The 15,645-nt window shown below is 39.3% G+C and overlaps 1 protein-coding gene across 2 annotated transcripts in view; it reads right to left on the reverse strand.

The window, feature by feature from the left end:
- The window catches only part of MBOAT2 (membrane bound glycerophospholipid O-acyltransferase 2), a 102,682-nt gene that overhangs the window by 28,666 nt on the left and 58,371 nt on the right, over positions 1-15,645 (reverse strand). For both annotated transcript variants that reach the window (XM_086608369.1, XM_086608368.1), the window contains exons 4-5: positions 5,184-5,279; positions 1,412-1,467 (exon numbers count right to left, since the gene is read on the reverse strand). In XM_086608369.1, coding sequence (XP_086464495.1) covers positions 1,412-1,467; positions 5,184-5,279 — 152 coding nt within the window. The remainder of the gene's footprint in view (positions 1-1,411; positions 1,468-5,183; positions 5,280-15,645) is intronic.

A 15,645-nucleotide genomic window follows, 5' to 3' on the forward strand; every position in this document is an offset into this window, starting at 1 on the left:
AGAAATTCAGACAGAAAATAAACTGATCTTATGAGGAAAATACAAAATATCTAAATTAATTTAAGTAGGAAAAACATCTAGTTTAGTTTGTGATGAAATTTAAGAACAGAACTGACTAAATGAAACTTTTGTTTCAAGACTACCAGGAACACTCACATGCTTGTCCATACCACAACTCTACTATTTGTGTATGATGTCAGCAAATCAAGAATAGCTCTTTCCCCTAGCAAAATAATAGTAAGAGGAAGCATATATCTTTGATACTAGACTTATTACTTCTTTATAATAAGCTATTTCCTCTAACTTGTGTACTCCGTACTCTAATTGATTACAGCTTGCAAGACTAATACTTCTGAATGTATTTTCTCTGGAAGTTAGACATCAATTTCTTTGAGCAACTAGATACATCCAGCATTATTTATTTATTTTCATTCATACAATAATTCTTACAAAAATGTGTTTTCCTGACTTTTCATATTGGCGAATGTTTTGCATACAGACTTCTCTAGGCAGTGAACCTTACAGAGAATGGAAAAAATGAAACACCAACAGCACTAAAGCTAGGATGCAAATGAGACAAAATATACTAAACTCCATACATAATGTTACTAAAGAAATTTCAGAAAAACAGGTGGTTTGATCCAGGATTCTGGGGATAACTCCCAAATCTTCAACTGATAGCTGTAGCTGCAAGTGATTCAAGCTAATTGGCTAGGTTTATTGGTTAAAATGAAAATTACTCCTTTGAATTTAAAGATAACTAAAAATCTAGATATCCTACCCACAAAAGCCAACATTAAGATTAATTTTTGTCACAACTAGGGCCCACTTAAATGATGGCTAAATCTGACAGCAGAAAAAGCAAAAACATAGTTAGATAATCTCTCTGTTCACACTGATATGTTAACAGCAAGTGCAATTATGATAAGTGAAATGAAATATATATAAAGATTTTATAAAAATCAGTATATATGGCACAAATCTCAAGGGGAGATTAACAGTTGGCATTTCAAAACAAGAGGTGCTCAACAACTAAAGTTACATGTACTTGTTCTGTCAATCGGTCAGCAACAGCGATATCTGAGTTTGGACATTATTTAGCTAACCCTCAGGATCAAAACCTCATACCAAAAAAATGTCAGTGGTCTTTGGTCACTGGCCTCAGAAGTATCATTGGTCTTCTGATAAGCAGTATCTTCAGCATGACGTAAGCATTTTCAGAGCTTTTCTAGGGTCTGAGCAACATTTCTTGGTACTTCCATTAGTGAGCATCAAAAGAATCAGTTGAGATACAAAAAAATATATTTTGTCCTAACATACAAACTGGACTAAAGTAACTCAGTGACTCATGACTAACTTTCCTGAAATTTATTTTGTAAGGAAAATTATACACAGTTTAAAGAAATCTTACCATCATGAATCTCAAATGCCAAACTAGTGATCTTCTGTGTAATTATCATCATGGGACTGTTACGAAAAAAAGAAGAAAGAATAATTTAGAAAAAAGTTCAGGATTTTCTCTCTCTTGTACATATCAAGTAAAGTTTGTACTAACAGTCCAGGTTAATTACTCTCAGCTGGAGGATTTTCAATGAAAGGATAAAGCAATCAGTTTTTGGAGCTCAAACCATTTATTCAATGCAATGAAAAGAATCTAATTCTTAGATATAGTATTTAATAACCCATACCTTCTATTGCTGCATCAGGTTCCACAAACACAGTCAAAATGTTTCACATTTATTTTCTACTAACATAGTTTATTTTTTTATAGTGGGAAAAGTAAAGAAAAAGGGCAGTAAGAACAGTTTTATTTATTGTAAATTACAGCAGCAGTAAGCAAAGGACAATAAAAATACACTACAGTTGAACAGTACTAGAATTTATTTAGATACGCAGACCACTTCCACTGTTTCTACTAACACCTGGTCCTATGTTTAATTTTTCCATCTAGAATTATTTGCTTCAAGTAAACATATCCGGCAAAACAAAAAAACCCGCATAATTATGCTGGCTCCAACAGAAGTTAGTTTGCTTTGAATTCGGTACACTTGAGTGGATCTTAAACTGTCCACGGGATATTCTTCCCTGGCTAAGCAAGTCAGCTTTATACTGAGAAATTACACCATCTTCATAGTAGCTAAGAGGTTGTGACTGATGTAAACCCCAGCATTGCTAACCCCCTAACTGAGAGGAGGGAGGGGATGGGGGAAGAGCGTAAAGTAGGCTACCAAAATTTAGAAATTTCAACTTTGAAATCAGATCTCAAATACATATATCAGAGACAAAAAAAAAACCCATCCCATAACAAAATAATCATACTGTAAGATGGGCATGTAGTTTTGTTCAAGTCTTTTGACTGCACTTGGCCTTTTTATGACATATTTAAGTTGGCACAGAAAAACAAATTCAAGAGCCATCAAGTCCTCTTTCACTGACAGGGCTATGCCAGTACTTTGCCAGATGGCCCACTCTGTCAAATTAAATTTTTTTTTAGGTTATGGTTAGTTCAAAGCACATAATACCAGTCTTCAAAATGCAATCAGGGAAAAAGGTCTCTACCGTATTATCAGTGCTCCAAAACCCTCATATCAAGACTAGAGTGACAGGCAAGGTCAGCAAGGAAGAAAACCAAACAAAAACAGAAAGTCTGGAAAATTCCTCATACCTCTTTCTAGCATTTAAGCTGTAGACCTGCCTAGTGCTGGCAGAAACCCCAATTTATTCTGAACATAATGGGTTTTCCTTCAGTAAGTGGACACGTGACAGCATGTATCTGCCTGGTGGAAGGATGGATCCCAGGAGGAGCTTCATCAGACCTTACACTAATTCTAACCGATATATCTGTCATTCTTATATAAAGACCCTGGTATTTTTTTTTTACTTCAAGTGGCTATTCCAGCATCTTCAGAGATTCGGCTGAGGAGCAACAATCTAGAGACTGTAAGAAGATGACTTCCCGGAACGAGGAGGCTGTGAACCAGGGATTTTAATGATCCCTTTTAGGAGCCAGAAGAAAGGCAAAGGAGGCAGTGGAAAGTTCACTGGTAGCTGGGATCTTTTAGTACTAAAGCCAGGACCACACACCTCTGCACAAGCAACTGTACCTCCAGCATGAGGTCTCCTCAGCTTTCTCCACTGGCAGTGCATTGATACCTTCCTTCAAACTTTTTGCAGATTCTCTAGGCTTGGACACAGCATGCTAGGAGAAATATCTAGGTAAACAGACATTCAAAGCTCTTTTGGGGCTAACCACTATATGAATCCATGCTGACACCTTTGGAAGAACTTACTGATGCTGATATTGGCTTTCAAAAGCTGGTTAGGCAACTTTTGTTATTGTCTTGAGCTTAATCTCCTCCCCTGGGACTAGAGAAAATTGACAGAAAATAGTCCCCTTTGGTTCGTTACCCTTCTCCTCCTGTTTTGGAAGTAACCTCTGTCTCAGGCCTCAAGGGAGCAGATGCAGTATATGCCAGAGATTTAATATGACATGCATACATCAAGCTCCCAAACCAGTGCACAAAAGGATGGTTTCAATCAGGCAGCTCAAACATAACAATCAAAGAGTCGGGTCTAGGCTTCAGAACAGCTCTGTCCAGAGCACAGATCTCCTAAGTCTTTGGATGTGTTTAGACCTAGAAGAAATGTCTGAGCTAACACCAAACCACCAGAGCCACAAAGACAGCTGCTATCTGAAAGCAGTACAGTTGCATTTGAGCAATGGTGTGCTCAAGCTCTATTAATAGTTTGGGAGCAGCAACAAACAAGTACAATGCTTCCAGAGTGAGTTCAGTGCTTTGATCACTGTCAGGGTTGTATACTTTGGCCCTACAATGAACTGGAAGGGACAGCGTTTGGATTACGGTTCCACACATAACAGTGAAATTTAATTCAAGATCAGCAAGCCTAGTTTTAAAGCGTCTTTATGGATGTCTATGTTGCAAACTCATTATAGCCAGTGGAGATCTAGCTAATACAGTCAGGGGCATCTGGGAAGTGACCCAGTTCATGCTAAGGTAGATACTTAGTCGTAGGTCAGCTGAAGTGCCCTCCAGGCTCTACTGTCTACATCAATCAGATCCTCACTGATTACAATTGGAACGCGGATATCTGGCTTGAAGGCAGACATTCGGATGCAGGGATAAACATAGAGAGATGTTTCAGAAGGTAAGGCCCAGCTAAAAATGACAGAAAAGATGAACCATCAAAGCTTTTGCTTCAGCCTCCAAGTTAAGTTTCTGGACTTCAAGCCTGTTACCAACGAAGACTGAGAAACAACAAGGCTAACAAGCACAACTCTACTACACCACACAGGTCTTACTAAACTACAAAGACCACTACCAATCATAGTATTCCTGAAAAGTATTTAATGGATTTTTTTAAGCAGACTAGCAAACACTTCCTGTCTCTTTTTTCAAAAAACGCATACTATCCTTTAAATCAAATCAACAAAAGTAAAATCAGTAGCAAACTTATTCATAGGAAATGTTGTGCTTCGCTGCTCTGTGTCTGCAGTACAAAGAGGAACCACCAATATGGTTTATTTTTACTTTGCCTATTTAATTCTGTTTCGCTCCTATATAGCTCAAACCAAATATGAGTTCAAGTTCATTATATAACATAAGAACATTTATAGACAAAACTTCCTATTTCCAAGGGCTGTGTGACTACTCTACCATACAGGTGCCTCTCCTTAGCTTTCTCCTTCTGGAACATCTAACATCTAAAACTTAAAATTTTATCTTTTCTTCTTTATTCCATTAAATACTCAGATTTTCCTCACAGACTGGTATCAGACTGTGGCAGGTATGCAAGTGTATCAGATACAATTCAAGTTTCATCATGTTGTCACAGGTGGTAATAAAGATCTTAGGGGAAAAGCAAAACTGAAAAAAATCCCTGAGTCACCAAATCCTTTGTGCCTTTCAAACACGAACAGGAGGTAGCAGATAATGGATTAGTGGTTCTAACAGGCACAACTGTTCCCAAAATTCTCAGTTTGCATGATTAAAGCATAGGTACATATATATTTGTATGTGTGCCAATACACACATATAAGAGTTTTCTCTCTAAGTTTAAAAGGTTGACACACTTGGAAAAAAAAACCCACAAGAAACAACAAACCCGCAACAGATACAGTATCACTTTGGAGAACAAGATGGAAAGATTATTTTTCTCCTTACCCAGAAAAATCAGCAGAATACTGTCCATAATCAAAGATATAGACTCTAGTAATTTGGCACACAGTGAGGTATCCCAAAGCAAAAACAAAGCAATACCTGGAAGGAAAACAGAAAAAAAGCTTTTCAATTGAAAACCATAAACATTTCTCCATGGAATAAACTACCTTTTAAGGAGAGTCTAGTCTCCAATTATTTCTAGTGAATATGACATAATTGGAGTGTTTTAATTACACCTTCATTCTGACTGGTTTTTGTTAATATTTATTCTACGCAAGCACATAGACTTACTTTTTTTTTTTTAAAGTATGCAGTACAAATTTACAAATTCTATTGCCATTAGCCAAAATATTTATTCACATAAATAAAGCATAGAATCTATAACTTGAAGAACCACTGTAAAAACTGGAAATCCTATAAAGAGAAAATGAAACTGTTAAGCTTTTTGGTTTTAGTGCAAAGTTAACGTTTGTCTATATAAGTACAGAAACTTGGCAAATTATACATCAAACAGTTTCCATTGAATGTATTTCTACACACGCAAAATTCAGTGCCACAAATCCCACTGCCGCGGTTTTCAAAGGAACTGGAAAAGGCAATTAATTTTCAAATACACACATTAAAACATATCTGATTTAAAAAGCAACAAGATGCCTTTATGCCTCCTGTTAAAGCTGATCCTCAGCACATGTAAGGAAAACACAGACAAGAATCACCTTATATAAGTATTATAAACTTAATTTCACATATCATTTTTTCAGGTCAGGGTTGAGGTTTCCCCCCCACCTTTATAAGATGTACAACAACATTCTAGGGAGATCTGATTTGCCAATAGGCCTCACAAAATCTGCCAGACATTCTTTTCAGCCAAAAGGATGGTGAATGCCAGCAGGAACTTAACTAATCCTTTAAGACTTTGTGTATGAACTTTACAGTCTTCAACATTTCCACATAACTTAGGAAATATTCACGGTAATGAAACCAAGCAGTTGTCGGAGTTGCACATTAGTCTTGTGAACATGAAACAGCAGACCACATTATACATTCAAAATCCAGCTAGAAAGAAAATATTCATATATCAGATGGAAAATCATGACTAGGACTGCATTTAGGTGAAATAGTGAGGGACACTACAGAAAGAGCTTGGAACATGCTTTTCCTTTCTTTTCCAAATACATAGTTTTGGAAAAAAAGTGTTAACATAATAATTTCTAAGACTTCAGAATTTATTCTTCTATCTTAACGCAATACCTATTTTGCCACACAGACCACTTGCACTTTAACCTTTAATTAAGAATTGTCCTAGATATAAACCATTTAGAATTTTAAAACATCCAACTTTCAAATTACAGATTACTTTATACATCAGTAGCTACATTAAACCACACTTGCTATTTAAAAGGGGGGGGACGGGGAGGGAGGAAGGTTTAGCATGCCTGTTTTAGCAAGTTTGTTTTCTATTTTCATAAGTATTAATCCAGAAACAATATTATATTGGTTAACTAATTGGTACAAAAGTGTTTATAACAAGAATCCAACAAAACTATACAATAATTGCCTCATAATTACACTAAATTATTTCAGCAAGAAAAAAATTTAACACAATTAAGTAGTATATAGTGGACTGCAGAAATCAGGAGTATGATAAAATGTAGGACTCTTAAAAGAAGTTTGGAATTAAATTCTTCCTGAGATACTTTAAGAAAAACTAACACTCAACAAAAGAAAAAAAAATCACCCAGATTTCACATGAATGAGGAGTATATAAGTTTAGTTTGCCCCTGTTGAGATGAGTCCAACTTCTATTCACTAAGAATTCAGTATGATTTTCAGTTTCATCAGCTTCTTGATTTACATACTCAGTAATCCCAGAATAGAAGTAACTTGTTACATGTAGAGATAGTTACATACTGATCCCTAACTACCTTACTAAAAAGGCAAGAAAAATTAAAATACTGTAGTTTTCTTTAAGAGAATCTCATTCTATCCCCACTGGCCAGATCATGTATTTACTAACAACAGTCTATTCACAGCATATCGCAATAGGTCTGGAATAAACAGAACTACCGAAGTGATGCTAACTATAGCTTATGTAACTTAAAATGCTACCCATAGCAACAATACATACTTTGTTAGGACAAGAAATACACTTAATACAGTAGTGGATTAGGTACACACCCTCAGATGGAAGAAAACAGACACCAGTTTCTACCTCATATGGTTTATGACTTAAAACATTTATGAGGTTTTTAGATAAAACATTATGAAGACTTCCTTTTGGAAGCAGAAAAGCTCTGCTGGTAAGTACGACTGCAGAAAAACTAATAAATACCCTAAAAGAAGAAAAGCTTTGAGAAGGGCTCGGTACTGGGACCAGTGCTATTTAACATCTTTGTTGGAGACATGGACAGTGGGATTGAGTGCACCCTCAGCAAGTTTGCAGATGACACCAAGTTGTGTGGTGTTGCGGACACGCTGGAGGGAAGGGATGCCATCCAGAGGGACCTTGACAGGCTGAAGAGGTGGGCCCGTGAGAACCTCATGAAGTTCAACAAGGCCACGTGCAAGGTCCTGCACGTGGGTTGGGGCAATCCCATGCACAAGTACAGGCTGGGCGGAGAATGGATTGAGAGCAGCATGGAGGAAAAGGACTTGGGAGTGCTGGTGGATGAGAAGCTCAACATGAGCCAGCCATGTGCGCTGGCAGCCCAGAAAGCCAACCGTATCCTGGGCTGCATCAAAAGGAGCGCGACCAGCAGGTCGAGGGAGGTGATTCTGCCCCTCTACTCTGCTCTCGTGAGACACCACCTGGAATACTGCATTCAGCTCTGGAGTCCCCAACACAAGAAGGACATAGAGCTACTGGAACAAGTCCAGAGGAGGGCCACGAAGATGATCCCGGGGCTGGAACACCTCTCCTCTGAAGACAGGCTGAAAGAGTTGGGGCTGTTCAGCCTGGAGAAGAGAAGGCTCCAGGGTGACCTTATAGCAGCTTTCCAGTACCTAAAGGGGGCCTACAGGAAAGCTGGAGAGGGACTTTTTACAAGGGCGTGTAGTGATAGGACAAGGGGCAATGGCTTTAAACTGAAAAGGGGGAGATTTTGGTTAGATATAAGGAAGAAATTTTTCACTGTGAGGGTGGTGAGGCAGTGGAACAGGTTGCCCAGAGAAGTTGTGGATGCCCCATCCCTGGAGGTGTTCAAGGCCAGGTTGGATGAAGCTTTGGGCAACCTGGTGTAGTGGAGGGTTTCCCTGCCTATGGGAGGGGGGTTGGAACTAGATGATCTTTAAGGTCCCTTCCAACCCTAACCATTCTATGATTCTAAGTCAGGAAACCTTAGGTTCTTTTCTAAACAGCAGTCATCACGATACAGTCCTGCAACGTTATGTGAACGTGCAACTGCAAATTCCTTTATCACTGAAGAAACAGGTGATTATTCTTGATATCTTTTAGAGGCTTTGCATTCAAGTTCAAATCACATCCAGTGATTTTACTTATTGCATACCTTCCACATGGCTGCACTCAAGAAGCCTGGGATTTCCCCACAGCACTTCCTCCATGCATTCAAGTGTTTCATAAAAATCGCATTCCTCCTTAAAATGAATTTTAGTGATACTCAATGTTAATCCAGTTCTACATGTACGAGGAAATTAAGAAATAAAGAGATTGCATGGGTCTGAATGCTAAACCAGGGAGATGCAAGGTCAATTCTAGGGCAAAGTTACCTTTTAAAACTGACAGAAAGGACATCACCAGTACATTCCAGTTGCACACATACACAAGTGCTCTGTACTTCTACAAATCTAACTGCAGGTGTTCCATGAAAGGTCAAAGATAATATTCATACCTAATTGTTGGCAGCTCAGCCACCACCAGGTCGCTCGCTCACTCCTCTCGCTCAGTGAGATGGAGAGGAGAAAAATGTAACAAAAGGCTTGAGGGTCAAGATAAGAACAGGGAGGGATCACCCACCAACCATGGCCCTGGGTGGAACAGACTGGACTTGGGGACAAATCAATTTAATTTATTAATGGTTCATACAGAGAAGATAACAAGAAATAAAGCCAGATCTTAAGAATCATTTTCCCTACACCCCTCCCTTCTTCCCCGCTCTACCTCCTCCTCTTTAAGGTCCCTTCCAATCCAAACCATTCTATGATCCCGGAAGGTAGATTTAGATTAGATATAAGGAAGAAATTTTTCACTCAGAGGGTGGTGAGGCACTGGAATGGGTTGCCCAGAGAAGCTGTAGATGCCCCATCCCTGGAAGTGTTCAAGGCCAGGTTGGATGAAGCTTTGGGGAACCTGGTGTAGTTGAGGGTTTCCCTGCCCATGGCAGGGGGGTTGGAACTAGACGATCTTTGAGGTCCCTTCCAACCCTAACCATTCTATGATTCCACTGTACAATCTAAACCACAAGCCATCCTCCCACAGAGCAGGGAAACTTGCTGCTATGTTGCATTCACCAGACACAACTATGAATTTTAACTATCTTCCAACTATGTCAGCCACCAGCTCAAAGTCTTCAAATTTTTAACTGATGAGGAAAACACAGGAACTTGCAACTCATACAATGCTTTTCCCCTTCCAAGTGCATCTCTGCACATCAGCCATGCCACATCACATGCCTTGTTGATGAGAAATGTCATTTAACCAGGGAAAGTACTGCAACATGTTCTCCCTAAAAGAAATTTAAAAGGTTTATGACAGCTAGTGTCATTCCTGTTGTTTCTCCTGCAGGTTTGTGTTGCAACTTGCTGATCATTTTAACTCTTGTACAAAACCAGCTTTACAAAAAAAAAAAAAAAACAAACAAACAACACCAAACAGATTTGAAAATGCTTTGAAAACTTTCCTAAAGTACTCTTACTGCATGTTTCCTACCTTCTTCAAAGGTTCATTCACCAAAAACTCCCCTTAAATTAGAAAATTGACTAATGTTTTGCATTTCTCAACCACATGAGGTTTTACCCAACTACAAAAACATTAATTATAGGCTGCACATGAATGCAATGGTTTTAACAAAGGCTAAATTTTCTCCTCCAGCAAAATAGCAACTGGTCTTAAAAGTCAATGTTACCTGCTACTTGGTGAATACTGTTCTTAAGCAGAATGACAAAAGTAATTCACACTGGATATGAACAACTAGAAGCAAGTCATGATATTATTACAAATAACTCTAAGACAAACTGACCTGTAATGAGTATTATACTACATATAGTAAAAAGACAAAGATGTTCATTTAGAATACGTTTGAGACTAATTCACAGGATGTTTGTCAAATTGACCTTACTTTATCTATCAAGAGATGCAACAAAGTCAGATGTGTCTCAGAGACATTGCAGTAATGAAGTAGCAGAAAGCAGAACAGATTGTCTGATATGTCTAATTTTGCTTTAAAGATTTAAAAAATAAATATATATTTTAAGCAAACAATACTGGATAATCAGTTATATAAGAGGTTTTTCTCATACAACTGCCATATTATGTTTTAATTTCTTACTATTTTGAATTTCCCAGAGCACTAAAATTAATGTTTAATATCATAGAATCATAGAAAAATCTGGGTTAGAAGAGACTTTAAAGATCATCTAGTTCCAACCTCCATTAGATCAGGTCACTCAAAGTCCCATCCAACCTGGCCTTGAATACTTCCAGGGATGGGGCAGCCACAGCTTTTCTGAACAGCCTGTTTCAATTCCCCTAGTCTTCCTTTTTTAAAGATGGGGGCTATGTTTCCCCTTTTCACGTCAGTGGGAACTTCACCAGACTGCCACAACTTCTTGCATATGATGGATAATGGCTTAGTAACTTCATCCACTAGTTTCCTCAGGACCCGCGGATGCACCTCATCAGGTCCCATGGACTTGTCCACCTTCAGGTTCTTCAAATGTTCTCAAACCTGATCTGCTTGTACAGTGGGCAGTTTTTCATTCTTCCAGTTCCTGCCTTTGCCTTCTGCAACTTGGGCAGTGTGGTTAGAGCCACTTGCCAGTGAAGACTGAGGCAAAGAAGTCATTGAGTACCTCAGCCTTCTCCATATCCTGGGTAGTCAGGTCTCCCATTTCCTTCCGGAGGGGGCCTACGTTTTCCCTAGTTTTCTTTTTGTCACCAACATACCTATAGAACTTTTTCTTGTTGCCCTTGATGTCCCTGACCAGATTTGATTCTATCATGGCTTTAGCTTTCCTAACCTGATCCCCAGCTGCTTGGGCAATTTCTTCGTATTGCTCCCTAGTTATAAGTCCCTGCTTCCACCCTCTGTAGGCTTCCTTTTTGTGCTTGAGTTTGTCCAGGAGCTCCTTGTTCATCCATGCAGGCCTCCTGATGTTCCTGCCTGACCTCCTCTTTGTTGGGATGCACTGCTCCTGAGCTCGGAGGAGGTGATTCTTGAATATTAACCAGGTTTCTTGGGCTCCTCTTCCCTCCAGGGCTTCATCCCATCGTACTCTACCAAGCAGATCCCTGAAGAGGTCAAATTCTGCTCTCCTGAAATCCAGGGTAGTGAGCTTGCTAAGTGCCCGCCTAGCCACCCTAAGGATCTTGAACTCCACCATTTCATGGTCACTTCATGCTCCCCACCAGTCGCTCCTTGTTGGTGAGAATGAAGTCCAGCATAGTACCTCTCCTCATTGATTCCTGTATCGCTTGGAGAAAGAAGTTATCATCAATGCATTCAAAGAACCTTGTGGATTGCTTATGCCCTGCTATGCTGTCTCTCCAATAGATATTGGGGTGATTGAAGTCCCCCCTGAGAGCTAGGGGGACTAGCTGCTCCTATCATAGGAGGATATGAACATGAGGCTGTTCCTATCTGTCTACAGAAGGTCTCATTTGCTTGGTCTTCCTTATCAGGTGGCCTGTAGCAGAACACCCACTGTAATATCACCGGTCCCTGCCCCACTTTTAATCTTGACCCATAGGCTCACAGTCAACTCCTCATTCACCCCCGGGCAGAGCTCCAAGCACTCCAGCTGGTCACTGCCAGCAGAGGGTGACATCTCTTCCTTGTCTCCCCTGCCTGTCCTTCCTAAAGAGCCTGTATCCTTCCATTCCGACATTGCAATCATAGGAGCCATATAGGTGTGCATACATCTTTAACTCCTCTTGTTTATTGTCCATGCTACATGCATCTGCACAGAGGCATTTAAGTTGGGCCCCAGATGAAGCTGACTTACTGGCTGGAATTCCTTTCTGCTGCACTTCAGGGGCTCTCAGCTTGTCATGGGCAAGTCTGATATTATCCCTCTCACCCTTCAAGTCTAGTTTAAGGCCCTGTCAGTGTTCTATCCACAAAATCCTATCATACCTTTAAAAAGAAATATATCAAGTAAGCTTTGAAAAAGGTTTTAAAAAGTATATTCTAACATATTATACATACAATATAACTTGTAACATACTCTATACATATATATTACAATATATAGAAAATACTAAGCAGCCTCTCCAAGTAGTAGTCCACAGAAGGTGCTCATCAAGAGAACTTCTGTTTAATTCTATTAAAAAAAAAAAATGCAAAAGAATCTCTTATTAGCAAAGAAAACACATTGCCCTGTATCATTTCTTGTCCAGTAATTTTTTTGTTGAGTAACATTAATCAACATAAATGTTAGGGTTTTTATCTGCATATATATATAAAGTCAAAAAAGCTTCCTCATATCTGTATGTATACATACAGACATACAGGCTTCAGTTTTTTCATATAACGTGAACTTTCTCTTAGTTTCTGAACATCTCAACAGAATTTCATATATTTTCTCTTACACTTTCTACTGCGAAACTGGAGTAGCTACACTAAATAGACTTCTGAAGAACCATTTCTGCTCACACATCAATCTCATCCCTGTACACTGCTCTTTTTTTATTGTCCTCACAAGTTTAGCAAAGCCAACAGAACACTCACACTAGTGCTGCTCATCTACTTTAGCGCAAAGTCGTCTGATTTTATTTGAACAGCTGATTTCTTCCTACAGGCAAAGACTTTTTATCCAGTGTTGCCTACACCTACTATCCTGCTCATCACATCTTCTATAACAGGGAAGGACATAAAGACCCCACACGAGAGGCAGCACTCAGTCAGGCACAGTCTCCATCTATAGCCCGGGATCCAGGACTGTGTTCTTCCTCAAAGCAGCAGCTAAAACACAGATGCTAGAAAAGCAGATGAGCAGAACAAGTGCAGAAACTACTTCCCGGTGCTCTCCCAGACTCAAACCATCAGCACCTTAAAGACCTGGATTCAAACACGGCATCTGCACATTTAATAACCCTCAGCACGCTACTCCTCTATCAACTTTTTGCTCCAAAGCACACACTCATCTTCACCACGCTCTGTTCCTCCAAGTACACTTGAGAAAGACCTGTTGATTTCTCCATTTTCAGCATAACTATGTACAAATCTGATATCACAGAATGAGCCAGCAGAACCTGCTTATATAAAGCTTCCATAGCTTTATATTCTGTGGCTTAACTACAGAACCCCCAGCTTTTATCTGTGTTCCTCAGAAATTTTGGGTTGCTGGCTAAGAACAAGAACATCCACAGGTTAATTCTAGAGCTTTGTATCCACAGACAGCCAAGCCAGGCTGCACACAAGCCTGGGCTATCCATAACACACACGAGCTGATTATATTTGCGTAACCAGGGGAGAGAGTTGCATTTTTGTTTGATTTTACACTTTTGAGGGACTCAGCATTTTAGTTATAAAATATTTGGCCAAGTACCTACCATACTTATCTCTGTTTGTACAAAAAGCAGCAAAAATAGTACTGCGACCTTGACAAAGGCATGCTTTGGGAGATGTCATAACAGCTTCTGTTATTTTAGGCTCTTTCCATACAGTGGAAGGACAAGAGCACAGTATGCTATTTTGCTGGAAGAAAGTTAAATAAACCAATCAATACAGGGCACTTTTTCATCAGCTAGTCAGCACATACTATGGATTTAGTCTTGAACTAAAGTTTTCATGTTCAGTCAAGATCTACTCCATCCATTATGTTAGGAAATACTAAAAATTTGGGGTTTTAAAATATGTAATTGTTTTGTTTAAAAAGGCAGACCTGACCACCATGTAACATCATACACTTTGATTTTTAGAAAAGGTGACAGAATAGCCCCCGAGTTTTCCCCTGTGCTGAAAGCTGCTGCCTGGGTTTGTTTGTTTTTCCTACTGCTTCTGCCAACATAAAAACCTTGGAAAAACTAAATTTTTGTCTCTAGGGTAAAAATTGAAATCTTATCAAAATGCAGCTATATTAATTGTTTTCATTCTAATGAGTATAATTAGTTTTAATTCAAGTCTATGCAGTTAGAACACACAATACTGATTTGCAAGACTTCAGAGGGAGAAAATATATGTAAAGAAAAAAGGTTCAAAGTGCCAAAGCTAAACATCTATCTAATTCTGCAATCATCACGTACAAGCCAATAAAAATACTGATTAGCTTAGTTTTGACCGTGTAACAGTCATGAGGTAATCTAGCCTGTTGCAACCTGCCGTTGTTACACCAAGAAGAGATTCCTATTTACACAATTCCTGTTCAAACTATGGATGCACTATTGACATATATAATTGATATTACTTAGAACATGGATCAGTTTTATGACATAATCAATAACAGACTTGGAGTGTGTGGCCATAACCCTGTCCCAATCCTCTGTGTATTTCAAGAAACCACTCTCAAAAATGTGAGCAGTATCAATCCTTTTGAGCCAGCTGGAAGCCTTCTGATCCACGCACTAGTCTGTCCCTTCTGATTACTTCAAGCAGAAAACCAAAATGCACCGGGAAAAAAAACACCAAAGAACCAAACAACAAAAAAAGGACACAGCTAGACCATCTACAAAGCTCACTTGCAGAGAAGGCAAACGTTCACACCATCATGGTTTGGTAACAAGCAGTGCAGCTATCCCATACTATCCCATCCCTCTTCAACCCTCAGTTGAAGATTTTTGGGTCTGACAGCCATTTTAAAGCAAATTTAACAAGTGGAGAGAGTTCTACAGCATTTAGATGCAACAACAGTCCTATACGACATATGGCACAACAGCTGCATGTGGCCTCCAACACCACTTGCTTGGCCTGTCTGCCGCGTGCTGAGCTGGTCGGCACGTGCTGGCCACGCGTCTGGCCCACACCTCTAGATTGACTACGCTCTATGTTAAGTTTTGCTCAGGCTGTAGAGAAAAAGTTGTCCAGGCCCATTGGTTTCCTGCATCCAACCAGACACACAAAGCCGTGGGACACGAGACTTTGTTAGCTCAACTGCACCCAGAACCACTTGCGATTGTTTTGCTTGTTACTACAGATTCGCTGTAGCATTATCACTTCCCTAATTTATTTTGATGTTTTGCTACATAATGGTAGCATAATGGCTTGGTAAAGTAAATTTTGAACCAAGTTAAATTAAATTATCATTCCATTTATAGCTACAGGCCATATTCCAAATGCAACACTAACACACG

The sequence above is a fragment of the Tauraco erythrolophus genome, chromosome 2, assembly GCF_009769465.1.
Source record: "Tauraco erythrolophus isolate bTauEry1 chromosome 2, bTauEry1.pri, whole genome shotgun sequence".
Taxonomy (NCBI): Eukaryota; Metazoa; Chordata; class Aves; order Musophagiformes; family Musophagidae; genus Tauraco; species Tauraco erythrolophus.